General features: G+C 45.0%; 1 protein-coding gene across 1 annotated transcript in view; it reads left to right on the top strand.

The window, feature by feature from the left end:
- Nucleotides 1-273: 273 nt before the first annotated feature.
- sf3b1 (splicing factor 3b, subunit 1) overlaps nt 274-13,055 on the top strand; it is a 72,606-nt gene continuing 59,824 nt past the window's right edge. The window contains exon 1 of the mRNA XM_068035692.1: nt 274-376. Within this exon, the coding sequence (XP_067891793.1) occupies nt 349-376 (28 nt within the window). The 5' untranslated portion in view covers nt 274-348. The remainder of the gene's footprint in view (nt 377-13,055) is intronic.

Raw genomic sequence — 13,055 nt, 5'->3', positions numbered from 1 at the left:
ATGTGGAAAAAAAGCGGATTTTTCATGTCCCGTTTACATTTTAGAAATTTCTTAAACAACTGACGAAATTGCAGCGCAACAATAGTACAAAACTAGAGAGGTGAGGCATCCACAAAAAGAAAACAGTTTTCAGAATGACAGTTGCAATTTATTTTGTTCACAGCAATGGACAAATATATTCCTTGAATTGTGGTGGAACCATCCAGAGAGAATAACAGCACTGCCGACTTTCAGCTCAGGTTTGGAGCACTTCTGCTGTTGCAGAGGAGCTGCTGCCTATCAATCCCGGCCCCGCCCCCTGACCGGGCAACGTCAGCACCGCGGTGTCGCTCACTATCGTTGTACAAAATGGCGAAGATCGCCAAGACTCACGAAGGTAATGGGAGATAATTTCGGGGTTTATTCAGTCAGATTTTTTTTTGAGGCGAGTCAAGTTAGTAAGAATGTTTCTCGAAGTGTGTCTGCGGTTGTTCTTATTGTGAGAAGGGCTCCAGGCGGAGGAGTGCGGCTGCCGCAGTTTTTTGTGCGAATGGTTGAAGTCAGGAAATGGCGTCGCGCTGAGAGCGCAAATGGGGCTGAGGAGAGGCCTGGACCCCGAGTAGCACAGTCCAGTTCTCAATGTGAGGGCACTTGAACACAAAAGCCCCTGCCCACGCGAAGTACTGGGTTCTTACTGGCTGCGTGTTCTGGAGGTTTGATCCAGGCGGGATACGCAGTTGGCCTGCGGCCTTGTTAACAACAAGCCCAGTTGGACACTATAGGCCGATGCCATCATCATCAAAAGCGAATAGCTTTTCGCATCTCTGCAGATGTTTGCTGGATTTAATGTTGAAATTGTTGGGACAGTAGATCAGATTTCAACCCAGTCACCCCTACTTACGTAGCAAAGTTTTGAATTCGCTGCTCACGTGTTTTACTAGCGCCATTGAGCGCCCATTCATGAAAATAACAAACCTTTGCATTCAAACACACAACGGGGTACTATTTTGGAATTGTAAAAATTGAGTTGAGATTTTCTGTGAAAACAGACACTAACCACCGAAAATGCCTTTTTTGACATTTATCAAAGAATTGTTACAATGTAGAAGGGGATCATTCGGCCCATCATGTCTGCACTGGCTCTCCGCATGAGCAATTTGCTTGGAGCCATTCCCACACCTCCCTGTAACCCTGCACATTCTTGCTTTTCAGATAACGGTCTAATTCCCTTTTGAATGCTTCAATTGAACCTGTCTCCACCACAATCCGTCAGTGCATTCCAAACCTTAACTACTCACTGCGTGAAAAAGTTTTTCGTCGTGTCACTTTTGCTCCTTATACCAATTACTGAAAATCTGTGCCCTCTCATTCTCGATCCTTTTACAAGTGGGAACAGTTTCTCCCTGTCTACTCTGTCCAGACCCCTCATGATTTTGAATACTAGTATCAAATCTTCTCTTAGCCTTCTTTTCTCCAAGGAAAACAGTCCTAACTTCTTGCCGGACAGGTGGTTGATGTGTTGGTGGGGGAGCATTTTGGTGATAGCGACCATGACATGGTACAATTTAAGCTTTTATGGAGAAAGAAATAGACAAGTTGCAAAAAAAGGTTTTGGATTGGGGGAGAGTGAATTTTAGTAAAATAAGGCAGGATCTGGCCAAGGTAGACTAGAAAGAGTTACTTGTCGGGAAATCTACAGAACAGTGGGGGGCATTCAAAAAGGAAATGGGGAGGGTACAGGCCCAACATGTTCCCTCTAGGGTAATAGGTAGGAACAACAGGCCCAGAGAACCATGGATGACCAGAAACATTCAGGGTACGATGAGAAGGAAAAGAGAGGCTTTTAGCAAATACAAGGAGAGCAAATCAACGGAAGCATTAGTGGAGTACAGAAAGTGTAGGATGGAGCTTAAGAAAGCAATTAGGAGAGCAAAGAGGGGATATGAGAAAGCTCTGGCTGGTAAAAGTAGGGAAAATCCCAAGATATTCTACAAGTATATCAATGGGAAGAGGATAACCAGGGAAAGAGTAGGACCCATTATGGACCAAGGGGGAAATCTGTGGGTGGAGCCAGAGGACATTGGTAGGGTGTTGAATGAATGCTTCACATCTGTCTTCACCCAAGAGAATGAGGATGTAGATATGGAACTCAGAGAGAAAGACTGGGAGGTTCTTGAGAAAATTGTCATAGGGAGTGACAAGGTATTGGAGGTTTTGGCAGGCTTAAAAGTGGACAAATCTCCAGGTCCGGACGATTCGTGTCCCAGGATGCTGTGGGAGGCAAGGGTGGAGATTGCAGGGGCTCTGACCCAAATTTTCAATACCTCTCTGGCCACGGGGGAGGTGCCAGAGGACTGGAGAACCGCTAATGTGGTCCCACTATTTAAGAAAGGTTGTCGAGATAAGCCAGGGAACTACAGACCAGTGAGTTTCACGTCAGTGGTAGGGAAACTATTGGAGAAAATTCTGAAGGAGAGAATCTATCTCCACTTGGAGAGGCAAAATTTGATTAGGAATAGTCAGCATAGCTTTATCAGAGGGAGGTCATGCCTAACAAATTTGATTGAACTTTTTGAGCATGTGACCAGGTATGTAGATGAGGGTAGTGCAGTTGATGTAGTTTACATGGATTTCAGCAAAGCCTTTGACAAGGTCCCACATGGGAGACTTATCAAGAAAGCAAATGCACATGGGATACAGGGTAACTTGATAAGGTGGATTCAAAATTGTCTTGGCTGGAGGAGACAGAGAGTGATGACAGACGGCTGTTTTAGTGACTGGAAGCCACTGTCCAGTGGCGTACCACAGGGATCTGTGCTGGGTCCCCTATTGTTTGTCATTTATATAAACGACATAGATGACTATGTGGGGGGGTAGGATCAGTAAGTTCGCGGATGACACAAAGATTGGCCGAGTGGTTAACAGTGAGGTTGAGTGTCTTGGGTTACAGGAAGATATAGACGGGATGGTTAAATGGGCAGAAAAGTGGCAGATGGAATTTAACCCTGAAAAGTGTGAGGTGATACACTTTGGAAGGAGTAATGTGACACGGAAGTATTCAATGCATGGCCTGACACTGGGAAGTTCCGAGGAACAAAGGGACCTTTGCGTGTTTGTCCACAGATCTCTGAAGGCAGAAGGGCAGGTTAATAGGGTGGTGAAAAAGGCATGTTGGACACTTGCCTTTATCAATCGAGGCATAGATTATGAAAGCAAGGAGGCCATGTTGGAGTTGTATAGAACTTTGGATAGGCCACAGCTGGAGTACTGTGTGCAATTCTGGTTGCCACATTATATGAAGGATGTGATTGCACTGGAGGGGGTGCAGAGGCGATTCACCAGGATGTTGCCTGGGATGGAATATTTAAGCTATGAAGAGAGGTTGGATAGGCTTGGGTTGTTTTCGCTGGAGCAGAGAAGATTGAGGGGTGACCTAATCGAGGTGTACAAGATTATGAGGGGCATGGACAGGGTGGATAGGGAACAGCTGTTCCCCTTAGTTGAAGGGTCAGTTACGAGGGGACACAATTTTAAGGTGAGGGGCAGGAGGTTTAAGGGGGATTTGAGGAAGAACTTTTTTACCCAGAATGTCTGGAATGCACTGCCTAGGAGGGCGGTGGAGGCGGGTTGCCTCACATCCTTTAAAAAGTACCTGGATGAGCACTTGGCACGTCATAACATTCAAGGCTATGGGCCAAGTGCTGGCAAATGGGATTAGGTAGACAAGTCAGGTGTCTTTAATGCCTTGGTGCAGACTCGATGGGCCGAAGGGCCTCTTCTGCACTCTATTATTCTGTGATTCTCCAATCTATCTTCATAATTGAAGTTCCTCATCTCAGGAACCATTCCCATGAATCTTTTCAGTACTCTCCCCATTGCCTTCACATCTTTCCTAAAATGTGGTGCCCAGAACTGGACGCAATACTCCAGCTGTAGCCGAACTAGTGTCTTGTACAAGTTTAACATAATCTCCTTGCTCTTGTACTCTATGCCCCTATTAATAAAGCCCAGGATACTGTATGCTTTATTAACCACTCTCTCAACCTGTCCTGCCACCTTCAATGACTTGTGCACACATACAGCCAGGTCCTCTGCTCCTGTACCCCTGTTAGATTTGTGCCCTTTATTTTATATCATCTTTCCATGTTCTTCCAGCAAAATTAATCACAACATTTCTCCACATTGAACTTCATCTGCCACCTCTCTGCCCAATCCACCAATTTGTCTATGTCCTTTTGAAGTTCTACACTATCCTCACAGTTCACAATGCTTCCAAGTATCGTATCATCCCCAAACTTTGAAATTGTGCCCAGTACACAAAGGTCTAGGTCATTAATATATATCAGAAAAAGCAAGGGTCCCAGCACTGACCTCTGGGGAACTCCACTACAAACCTTCCTCCAGCCCAGGAAACTTCCATTAACCACTACACTTTGTTTCCTGTCACTCAGCCAATTCTGTATCCATGTTGCTACCATCCCTTTTATTCCATGAGCTATAACTTTGCTCTCAAGTTATATTGTCCTTTAGTTTCATGAGTGTTTTACGGCTGGCTAGATTTTTAAAATTCGTTTGTGGCCAGCATTTATTGCCCATCCCTAATTGCCCTTGAGAAGGTGGTGGTGAGCTGCCTTCTTGAACTGCTGCAGTCCTTGAGGTGTAGGTACGCCAACAGTGCTGTTAGGAAGGGAATTCCAGGATCTTGACCCAGCGACGATGATGGAACGGTGATATAGTTCCATGTCAGGATGGGTGTGTGGTTTGGAGGGGCACTTGCAGGTGATGGTGTTCCCATGCATCTGCTGCCCTTGTCCTTCTAGGTTGTCGAAGTCATGGGTTTGGAAGGTGCTGTCGAAGGAACCTTGGTGAGTTGCTGCAGTGCATCTTGTATATATTACACGCTGCTGCCACTGCATCGGTGATAGAGGGATTGAATGTTGAAGGTGCTGGATGGGGTGCCAATCAAGTGGGCTGCTTTGTCCTGGATAGTATCCAGCTTGAGTGCAGCTGCAGCTGCATCCATCCAGGCAAGTGGAGAGTATTCCATTACACTCCTGGCTTGTGCCTTGTAGATGATGGACAGGCATTGGGGAGACAGGAGGTGAGTTACTTGCCGGAGAATTCCCAGCCACTGGCCTGTTTTTGTAGCCACAGCATTTATGTGGTTGGTCCAGTTCAGTTTCTTGTCAGTGGTGACCCCCAGGATGTTGATGGTGGGGGGATTCAGTAATGCCATTGAACGTCAAGGGGAGATGGTTAGATTCTCTCCTGTGGGAGATGGTTCGATTCTCTCCTGTTTGAGATGGTCATCATCTGGCACTTGTGTGGCACGATTGCTGTGTACTGCATGTTTTTCTGCACACACTCAATGCATTAAGACAAAACTTTGCTTATGAAGTAGCTGGCAACGCACGACACCCTGCCACCACCCCTCCTCTCTTTCTCCCCCCCCCCGCAACTTTGTAAATCCACGATGACTCAAGAATGGTATTGAGCCCAATTGTTGCCTTATTTCACTCTGAAACCTCATCCTTACAGTGATAAATGCTCTCTGATCTATGAAATGCATGTGTGGTTGCAGTTTATTCAGTTTAATGGGAGTTAATGTAAGAAAGAGGCAGCAATGAATTTATTTAATACACCTTTTAGGCATGTCTGGTACTTGTAAAATCTAATTTGAAATTTCACATTGCTTTGGTGCTTGGATAAATAACCACAAATTATGTTTGAAAATTGGTGAATTTTCTGGGTTCCAAGTGAAGTATCAGCAGTTGATATGATTGAAACCTAAATTTATAATGGGAAACATTTTTGTTTCGTTTTAAGGGGTCAGTGATTCTACATACTTTGAAAATCTATTAATGAGAAGCAAAGCTGTTCAAGGTACAGTTATCTTGCATTTCATTGCAGGATAATTTATAATGGATTTTTAAAAGATTTTTTTTTCAGGTATGCCATAATACCAGCATAGTTTTAATGCTGAATTGCTGGCTTGACTATGGGAATGATATTTTCTGTGGGTTATATAATTGCAATAGAAAGTTTTTAGTTCACAAATCTTGACTAACAAGAATATAACGGTACTAATATTCCTTAATATTAGGAGTTCTTTACTGCTATAACTACCAAAGTAAATATAAATTGACATTCTGTTGCATTAAAAATAGTGCTTCTCATTATTTATTTTATTTATTTAAGTTATTTAGAGATACAACACTGAAACAGGCCCTTTGGCCCACCGAGTCTGCCGACCATCAACCACCCATTGATACTAATCCTACACTAATCCCATATTCCTACCACATCTCCACTTGTTCCTATATTCCCCTACCACCTACCTATACTAGGGGCAATTTATAATGGCCAATTTACCTATCAACCTGCAAGTCTTTTGGTGGTGGGAGGAAACCGGAGTACCCGGCGAAAACCCACGCAGACACGGAGAACTTGCCCTTTTTTCTGTCACATCTAAATCAGATGTGTTGACACTACATTTTACCATTGTGATTCTTTCCATTTCTACACTGGCCACCCTTACAACTTTTTTAACTGAGATGGTTAACTGCTACTGAAAAATTGAGAGTTTAATATGGTGGACTTTGCATACTTGTGGAGGGGGGAAACCTCATAATTAGGCTGGATTGGATTCAATGGCATGTCACAGTGAAAAAGAACAAGTGTTGCAAGCTGCTGTATTATATAGGTCACCTCAATGCAAGTTATTTTAACCTCTTCTGTCTGTCTATTCTCCCCATCTTTCCTTTTTTTACACTGTCACATAGTAATTCTAGATTTTAAAAAATCATGGTATTTTTAGTGCACTTTTACAGATAATTGGAATTGTGACATTTATTATGGTCTCCCTTGATAATTTTAAATGCAAAACATTAATTCCTTCTGCTCTGCAGTGAGATTATATTGTGTTCCTTTTGACACCTCCAACTTTTTTCATCATGGCTTTTTATATTGCAGACTTGTCAATTTCTTTGTCTTTCCCACCTGTATTCTATGCTGTTCATGACAGTCCCCAAATTCTGTGCATCAACAACCTACCTCAGATTTGTCCTCAATTCTGGTCTTCAAATGGATTTTTAAATTTTCCAATCTTTTATTACTCTTAAATCTTAATTTAGCTTTGGGTTACCTGTTTAAGGACCAATACTAGTTTTGTTCTGTTTTTAACATCATGAAAACAATGAGGGATATAGCTCATTGAGCTTTTTCATCTCTGATGCTTGGTCCAACTGGCAGTCATTTCTGTACAAGCTGGAAGTTGAGTCAATAGGTGAATCAGTACTAATCATTCTAATTAATTGGAATGAACATATTGGGTCAAAGCTTTCTTTTATAGATTCTTCTATAATTCATAACAGTTGATTTTTGTAATGTGAGCTAGTGCCTGTTTTGGACTTATTCATTTTGGGGATGTGGGTGCTGCTGGCAAAACCAGCATTTATTGCCCATCCCTAATTGCCTGTAATAAGGTGGTGGTGATCTGCCTATTTGAACCACTGCAGTCATATGGTGACAGTGCACCCACAGTGTTGTTAGGGAGTACCAGGATTTTGACTCAGCGAACGGTGTTATTTTTCAAAGTCAGGATGGTGTGTGATTTGGAGGTGATGGTGTTCCCATGTGCCTGCTGATGGAGAGAGTGAATGTTTAAAGTGGTGGATGGGGTGCCAATCAAGCAGGCTGCTTTGACCTTGATGGAGTTGAGCTTCTTGAGATTTATTGGAGCCACACTCATTCAGGCAAGTGGCGAGTATTCCATCACACTCCTGACTTGTCCCTTGTAGATGGTGGAAAGGCTTTGGGGAGTCAGGAGGTGAGTCAACTAATCTCGTAGCCGCAATATTTGTGACTGGACTAGTTATGTTTCTGGTCAGTAGTGATTTCCCAGGATTTTGATGGTGGGGGAATTCAGTGATGGTAACGCTTTTGAATGTTGAGGGGAAATGGTTAGATTCTGTCTTGTTGGAGATGGTCATTACCCAGCACTTGTATGGTGTGAATGTTACTTAACACTTAGCAGCTCAAGCCTGAACGTTGTTCAGGTCTTATGCGGGCATGGACTGCTTTGTGTTGTGGTGCGAATATGCGAATAGAACTGAATATTGTGCAGTCATCAGCGAACATCCCCACTTCGACCTTATGCTGGAGGGGATCAAGCAGCTGTGGATGGTTGGGCTTAGGACACTATGGTTGGAAACTCCAGCAACGATGTCCTGGGCCTGAGGTGATTGGCCTTTTAACAACCACAGCTATGGAAACATAGAAAAGTTTATGGCACAGAAGGAGGCTGTCCAGCCCATCTTGTCTGTGCCTCTGAAAAAACTATGCAGCCTAATCCCACCTTCCAGATCTTGGTCCATAGCCTTTTAGGTTACAGCACCTCAGGTGCTATCCAAGCGTCAGGGTTTCTGCCTCTACCACCCTTCCAGATCATGAATTCCAGAACTCCTCCACCCTCTAGGTGGAAAAAAAAACTCAACTGCACAGTAATCCTACCAATTAGAACCATAGTAGGCCCCCAGTTATTGACCTATTTGCTGGGCACTTCCTATCTACTCTATTTAGGCCCCTCATAATTTTTTTTGTGCTGGGTATGACTCTAGACTGTAGAGTGTTTACCCCTAATTCCCATTGACTTCAGATTTTCTAGGGTACCTTGATGCCTCTTTTGGTCAAATGCTGCCTTGTTGTCAAGGCCAGTCACTCTCACCTTACCTCTGGAATTCAGCTATTTTTGTCCATGTTTGGACCAAGGCTGTACCAAGGTCTGGAGCTGAATGGTCCTCGCAGAGCACAGTGAGCAGGTTATTGGTTAGTAAGTGCCACTTGATAGCACTGTCAATGACACCTTCCATCACTGTTGACAATTGAGAGTAGACTGATGGGGTGGTAATCGGTCAGATTGGACTTGTCCTGCTTTTTTTGGACAGGACGTATCTGGGCAATTTTCCACGTTGGGTAGATGCCAATGTTGTAGCTGTATTGGAACAGCTTGGCTACCGGTGCGGCTAGTTCTGGAGCACAAGTCTTCACAATATTCGAGATCTTGTCAGGGCTCATAGCTTTTGCCATATTTAGGTGCAGCTGTGCTTCAGTTGGTCGCCTGCTTACCTCTGAGTCAGAAGCTTGTAGGTTCAAGTTCCACTCCAGGACTTGAGCACAAAATCAAGGCTGACACTCTAGTGCGTACTGAGGGAGTGCTGCATTGTTGGAAGAGCCTTCTTTCGTATGAGTCATTAATCCAAGCCCCGTCTGCCCTCTGAGGTGGACGTAAAGGAACCCCTGGCACTATTTTGAAGGAGAGCAGGGGTGTTATCCCTCGCGTCCGGGTCAATATTTATTCCTCAATCAACATTACAAAACAGAGTGTCTGGTCATTATCACATTTCTGTTTGTGGGAGTTGCTGTGCACAAGTTTGCTATCATGTTTCCTACATTACAATTGTGACTACACTTCAAAAGTACTTCATTGGCTGTAAAGCTCTTTGGGATGTCCGGTGGTCTTGAAAGGCACTATATAAATGTAGGCCTTCCACGTTTTTCTTTTTTATCCAGTGCTCTCAGCCGTTTCTTGATGTCACATGGAGTGAATTGAATTGGCTGAAGACCAGCATCTGTGATGGTGGAGATCTCAGGAGGAGGCTGAGATGAATTATTCACTCTGCGCCTCTGGCTCAACATGGTTGCAGACGCTTGTCTTCCACTCACGTGCTGAGCTCTGCCATCATTGGTGATGTTCGTGGAGCCTCATCCTCTTGTTAGTTGTTTAATTGTCCACCACCATTCACGACTGGATGAGGCAGAACTTTGATCTGATCCATTGGTTATGGGATTGTTTAGTTTGTCAATAGCATGCTGCTTCTGCTGTTTAGCATGCATGTAGTCCTATGGTGTAGCTTCACTAGGTTGGAACCTCAGTTTTAGTTGTGCCTGGTGCTGCTCCTGGCATACTCTTCTACGCTTTTCATTGAACCAGATTTGATTTCCTGCCTTAATGGTAATGGTAGAGTGAGGGATATGCTGGACCAGGAGATTACAGATTGTTGAGGAATACAATTCTGCTGCTGCGGATGGCCCACAGCCAGTTTTGAGCTGCTAGATCTGCTCTGAATCAATCCCATTTAGCATGGTGGTCGTGCCACACAACATGAAAGAGGGTGTCCTCGCTGTGAAGATGGGACTTCATCTTAACAAGGTCTGTGCGTGGTCACTTCTACCAGTACTGTCATGGATCGATGCATCTGCGACAGGTAGAATAAAGATGAGGTCAAGTAGGAGTTTCCTTCATGTTGGTTCTCTCACCCCCTGCTGTGTGGCCAGTTTGGCAACTATGATTCTTCAGGGCTCAGTCTGCTTGGTCAATACATTGAAGCCCCCACCCAGACTACATTCTTTGCCTTTGCTATCCTCAGTGCTTCTTCCAATTGGTGTTCAACATGGAGGAGTATTGATTCATCAGACGAAGAAGGGCAGTAGATGGTAATCAGCTGGAGGTTTCCTTGCCCATGTCTGATATAATGAGGCTTCTTGAGCTCCGAAGTCAGTGTTGAGGACTCTCAGGGCCACTTCCTCATGACTGTACATCACTGTGGTGGGTCTGTCCCACTGGTGGGACAGGACGTACCCAGGGATGGTGATGGAAGAGTCTGGGCTATTGTCCGACAGGTATGATGCTGTATATGGCTATGTTAGGCTGTTCCTTGACTAGTCTGTGGGACAGCTCTCCCAATTCTGTCAAGTCTCTAGATGTCAGTGAGGGGAACCTTGCAGGGTTGACTGTGCTGTGTGCCTTTGTCATGTCCAGTGCCTAGATCGATGCTCGATCCATCCAGTTTTATTCTTCTTAGACTTTTTTGTGGTAGTTAGATGCAACTGAGTGGTTAGCTTGGCCATTTCAGGTGGCATTTAAAAGTCAGCCACATTGCTGAGGGTCTCGAGTCACATATAGGCCAGACCGGGTAAGGGCAGCAGATTTACTTCCCTAAAGGGCATTAGTGAATCAGATGGGTTTATATGAAAATCCAGTAGTTTCATGGTCACCATTACTGATATTAATTTATAATTCCAGATTTATTTAATAACTTGAGTTCCCTAGCTGCCATGGTGGGATTTAAACTCATGTCTCTGGATCATTTGTCCAGGTTTCTGGATTACTAGTCTCGTAACATCATCACTAAGCTGATTGCAACAAACTTCAGCCAGAAGTGCTGAATTGATGATCCAGCTCGGCCTCCTCCTGAAGTCCCCAGCATCACAGATGCCAGACTTCAGCCAATTCGATTCACTCCGCGTGATATCAAGAAACAACTGAAGGCACTGGATACTGCAAAAGCTATGGGCCCTGACAATATTCCAGCAATAGTACTGAAGACCTGTGCTCCAGAACTTGCTGCACCCCTAGCCAAGCTGTTCCAGTACAGCTAGAACACTGGCATCTACCCTGCAATGTGGAAAGTTGCCCAGGTATGTCCTGTACACAAAATGCAGCACAAGTCCAACCCAGCCAACTACCGCCCCATCAGTCTACTCTCAATCATCAGTAAAGTGATGGAAGGTGTCATCAACAGTGCCATCAAGCGGCACTTACTTAGCAATAACCTGTTCAGTGATGCTCAGTTTGGGTTCTGCCAGGGCCACTCAGCTCCTGACCTCATTACAGCCTTGGTTCAAACATGGACAAAAGAGCTGAACTTAAGAGGTGAGGTGAGAGTGACTGCCCTTGACATCAAGGCAGCATTTGACCGAGTATGTCATCAAGGAGCCCTCGCAAAACTGAGGTCAATGGGAATCGGGGAAAACCCTTCACTGGCTGGAGTCGTACCTAGCGCAAAGGAAGATGGTTGTGGTTGTTGGAGGTCGATCATCTGAGCTCCAGGACATCACTGCAGGAATTCCTCAGGGTAGTGTCCTAGGCCCAACCATCTTCAGCTGCTTCATCAATGACCTTCCTTCAATCATAAGGTTAGAAGTGGGGATGTTCGCTGATGATTGCACAATGTTTAGCATTGTGACTCTGCAGATACTGAAGCAATCCGTGTAGAAATGCAGCAAGACTTGGATAATATCCAGGCTCGGGCTGATAAGTGGCAAGTAACATTTGTGCCAGGCAATGACCATCTCCAACAAGAGAGAATCTAACCATCTCTCCTTGACTCGATGGCATTACCATCACTGAATCCCCCACTATCAACATCCAAGGGGCTACCATTGACCAGAAACTGAACTGGAGTAACCATATCAATACCCATGGCTACAAGAGCAGGTCAGAGGTTAGGAATCCTGCGGTGCGTAATTCACCTCCTGACTCCCAAAGCCTTCCCACCATCTACAAGGCACAAGTCAGGAGTGTGATGGAATATTCTCCACTTGCCTGGATGGGTGCAGCTCCAACAACACTCAAGAAGCTCGACACCATCCAGGACAAAGCATCCCGCTTGATTGCCACCCCATCTACAAACATTCACTCCCTCCATCACCAACGCACAGTGACAGCAGTGTGTACCATCTACAAGATGCACTGCAGCAACGCACCAAGGCTCCTTAGAAGCACCTTCCAAACCCGCAACCTCTACCAACTAGAAGGACAAGGGCAGCAAATGCATGGGAACACCACCACCTACAGGTTCCCCTCCAAGTCACACACCATCCTGACTTGAAACTATATCGCCGTTCGTTCACTGTCGCTGGGTCAAAATCCTGGGACTCCCTTCCTAACAGCACTGTGGGTGTACCTACCCAACATGGACTGCAGCAGTTCAAGAAGGCAGCTCACCACCACCTTCACAGGGGCAATAAATGTTGGCCGAGCCAGCGACGCCCACATCCCATGAATGAAAAATAAAAGTTACAGGTTGATTGACAGGAGGTATAAAAGTGCACTGGACAAAGGTATAGCAGCGTTTTACAGTTGGGGTTGTAACTTTTTTCAAGAATAGTTTGTGTGGAGACGGTCATCTGAATTTTCACAGCTCTACTGAGGTGGCTTGTTGTGGGGTGGGGAGGGTGCGCCATGGAAATTTGGAGAGCTGTGCAAGCAGTCGGCTCCATTTTGTGTTCCTGTC

The sequence above is a fragment of the Heterodontus francisci genome, chromosome 7, assembly GCF_036365525.1.
Source record: "Heterodontus francisci isolate sHetFra1 chromosome 7, sHetFra1.hap1, whole genome shotgun sequence".
Taxonomy (NCBI): Eukaryota; Metazoa; Chordata; class Chondrichthyes; order Heterodontiformes; family Heterodontidae; genus Heterodontus; species Heterodontus francisci.
The sequence above is the reverse complement of the archived record's forward strand: the minus strand, read 5'-3'. Positions and strand labels throughout refer to the sequence as shown.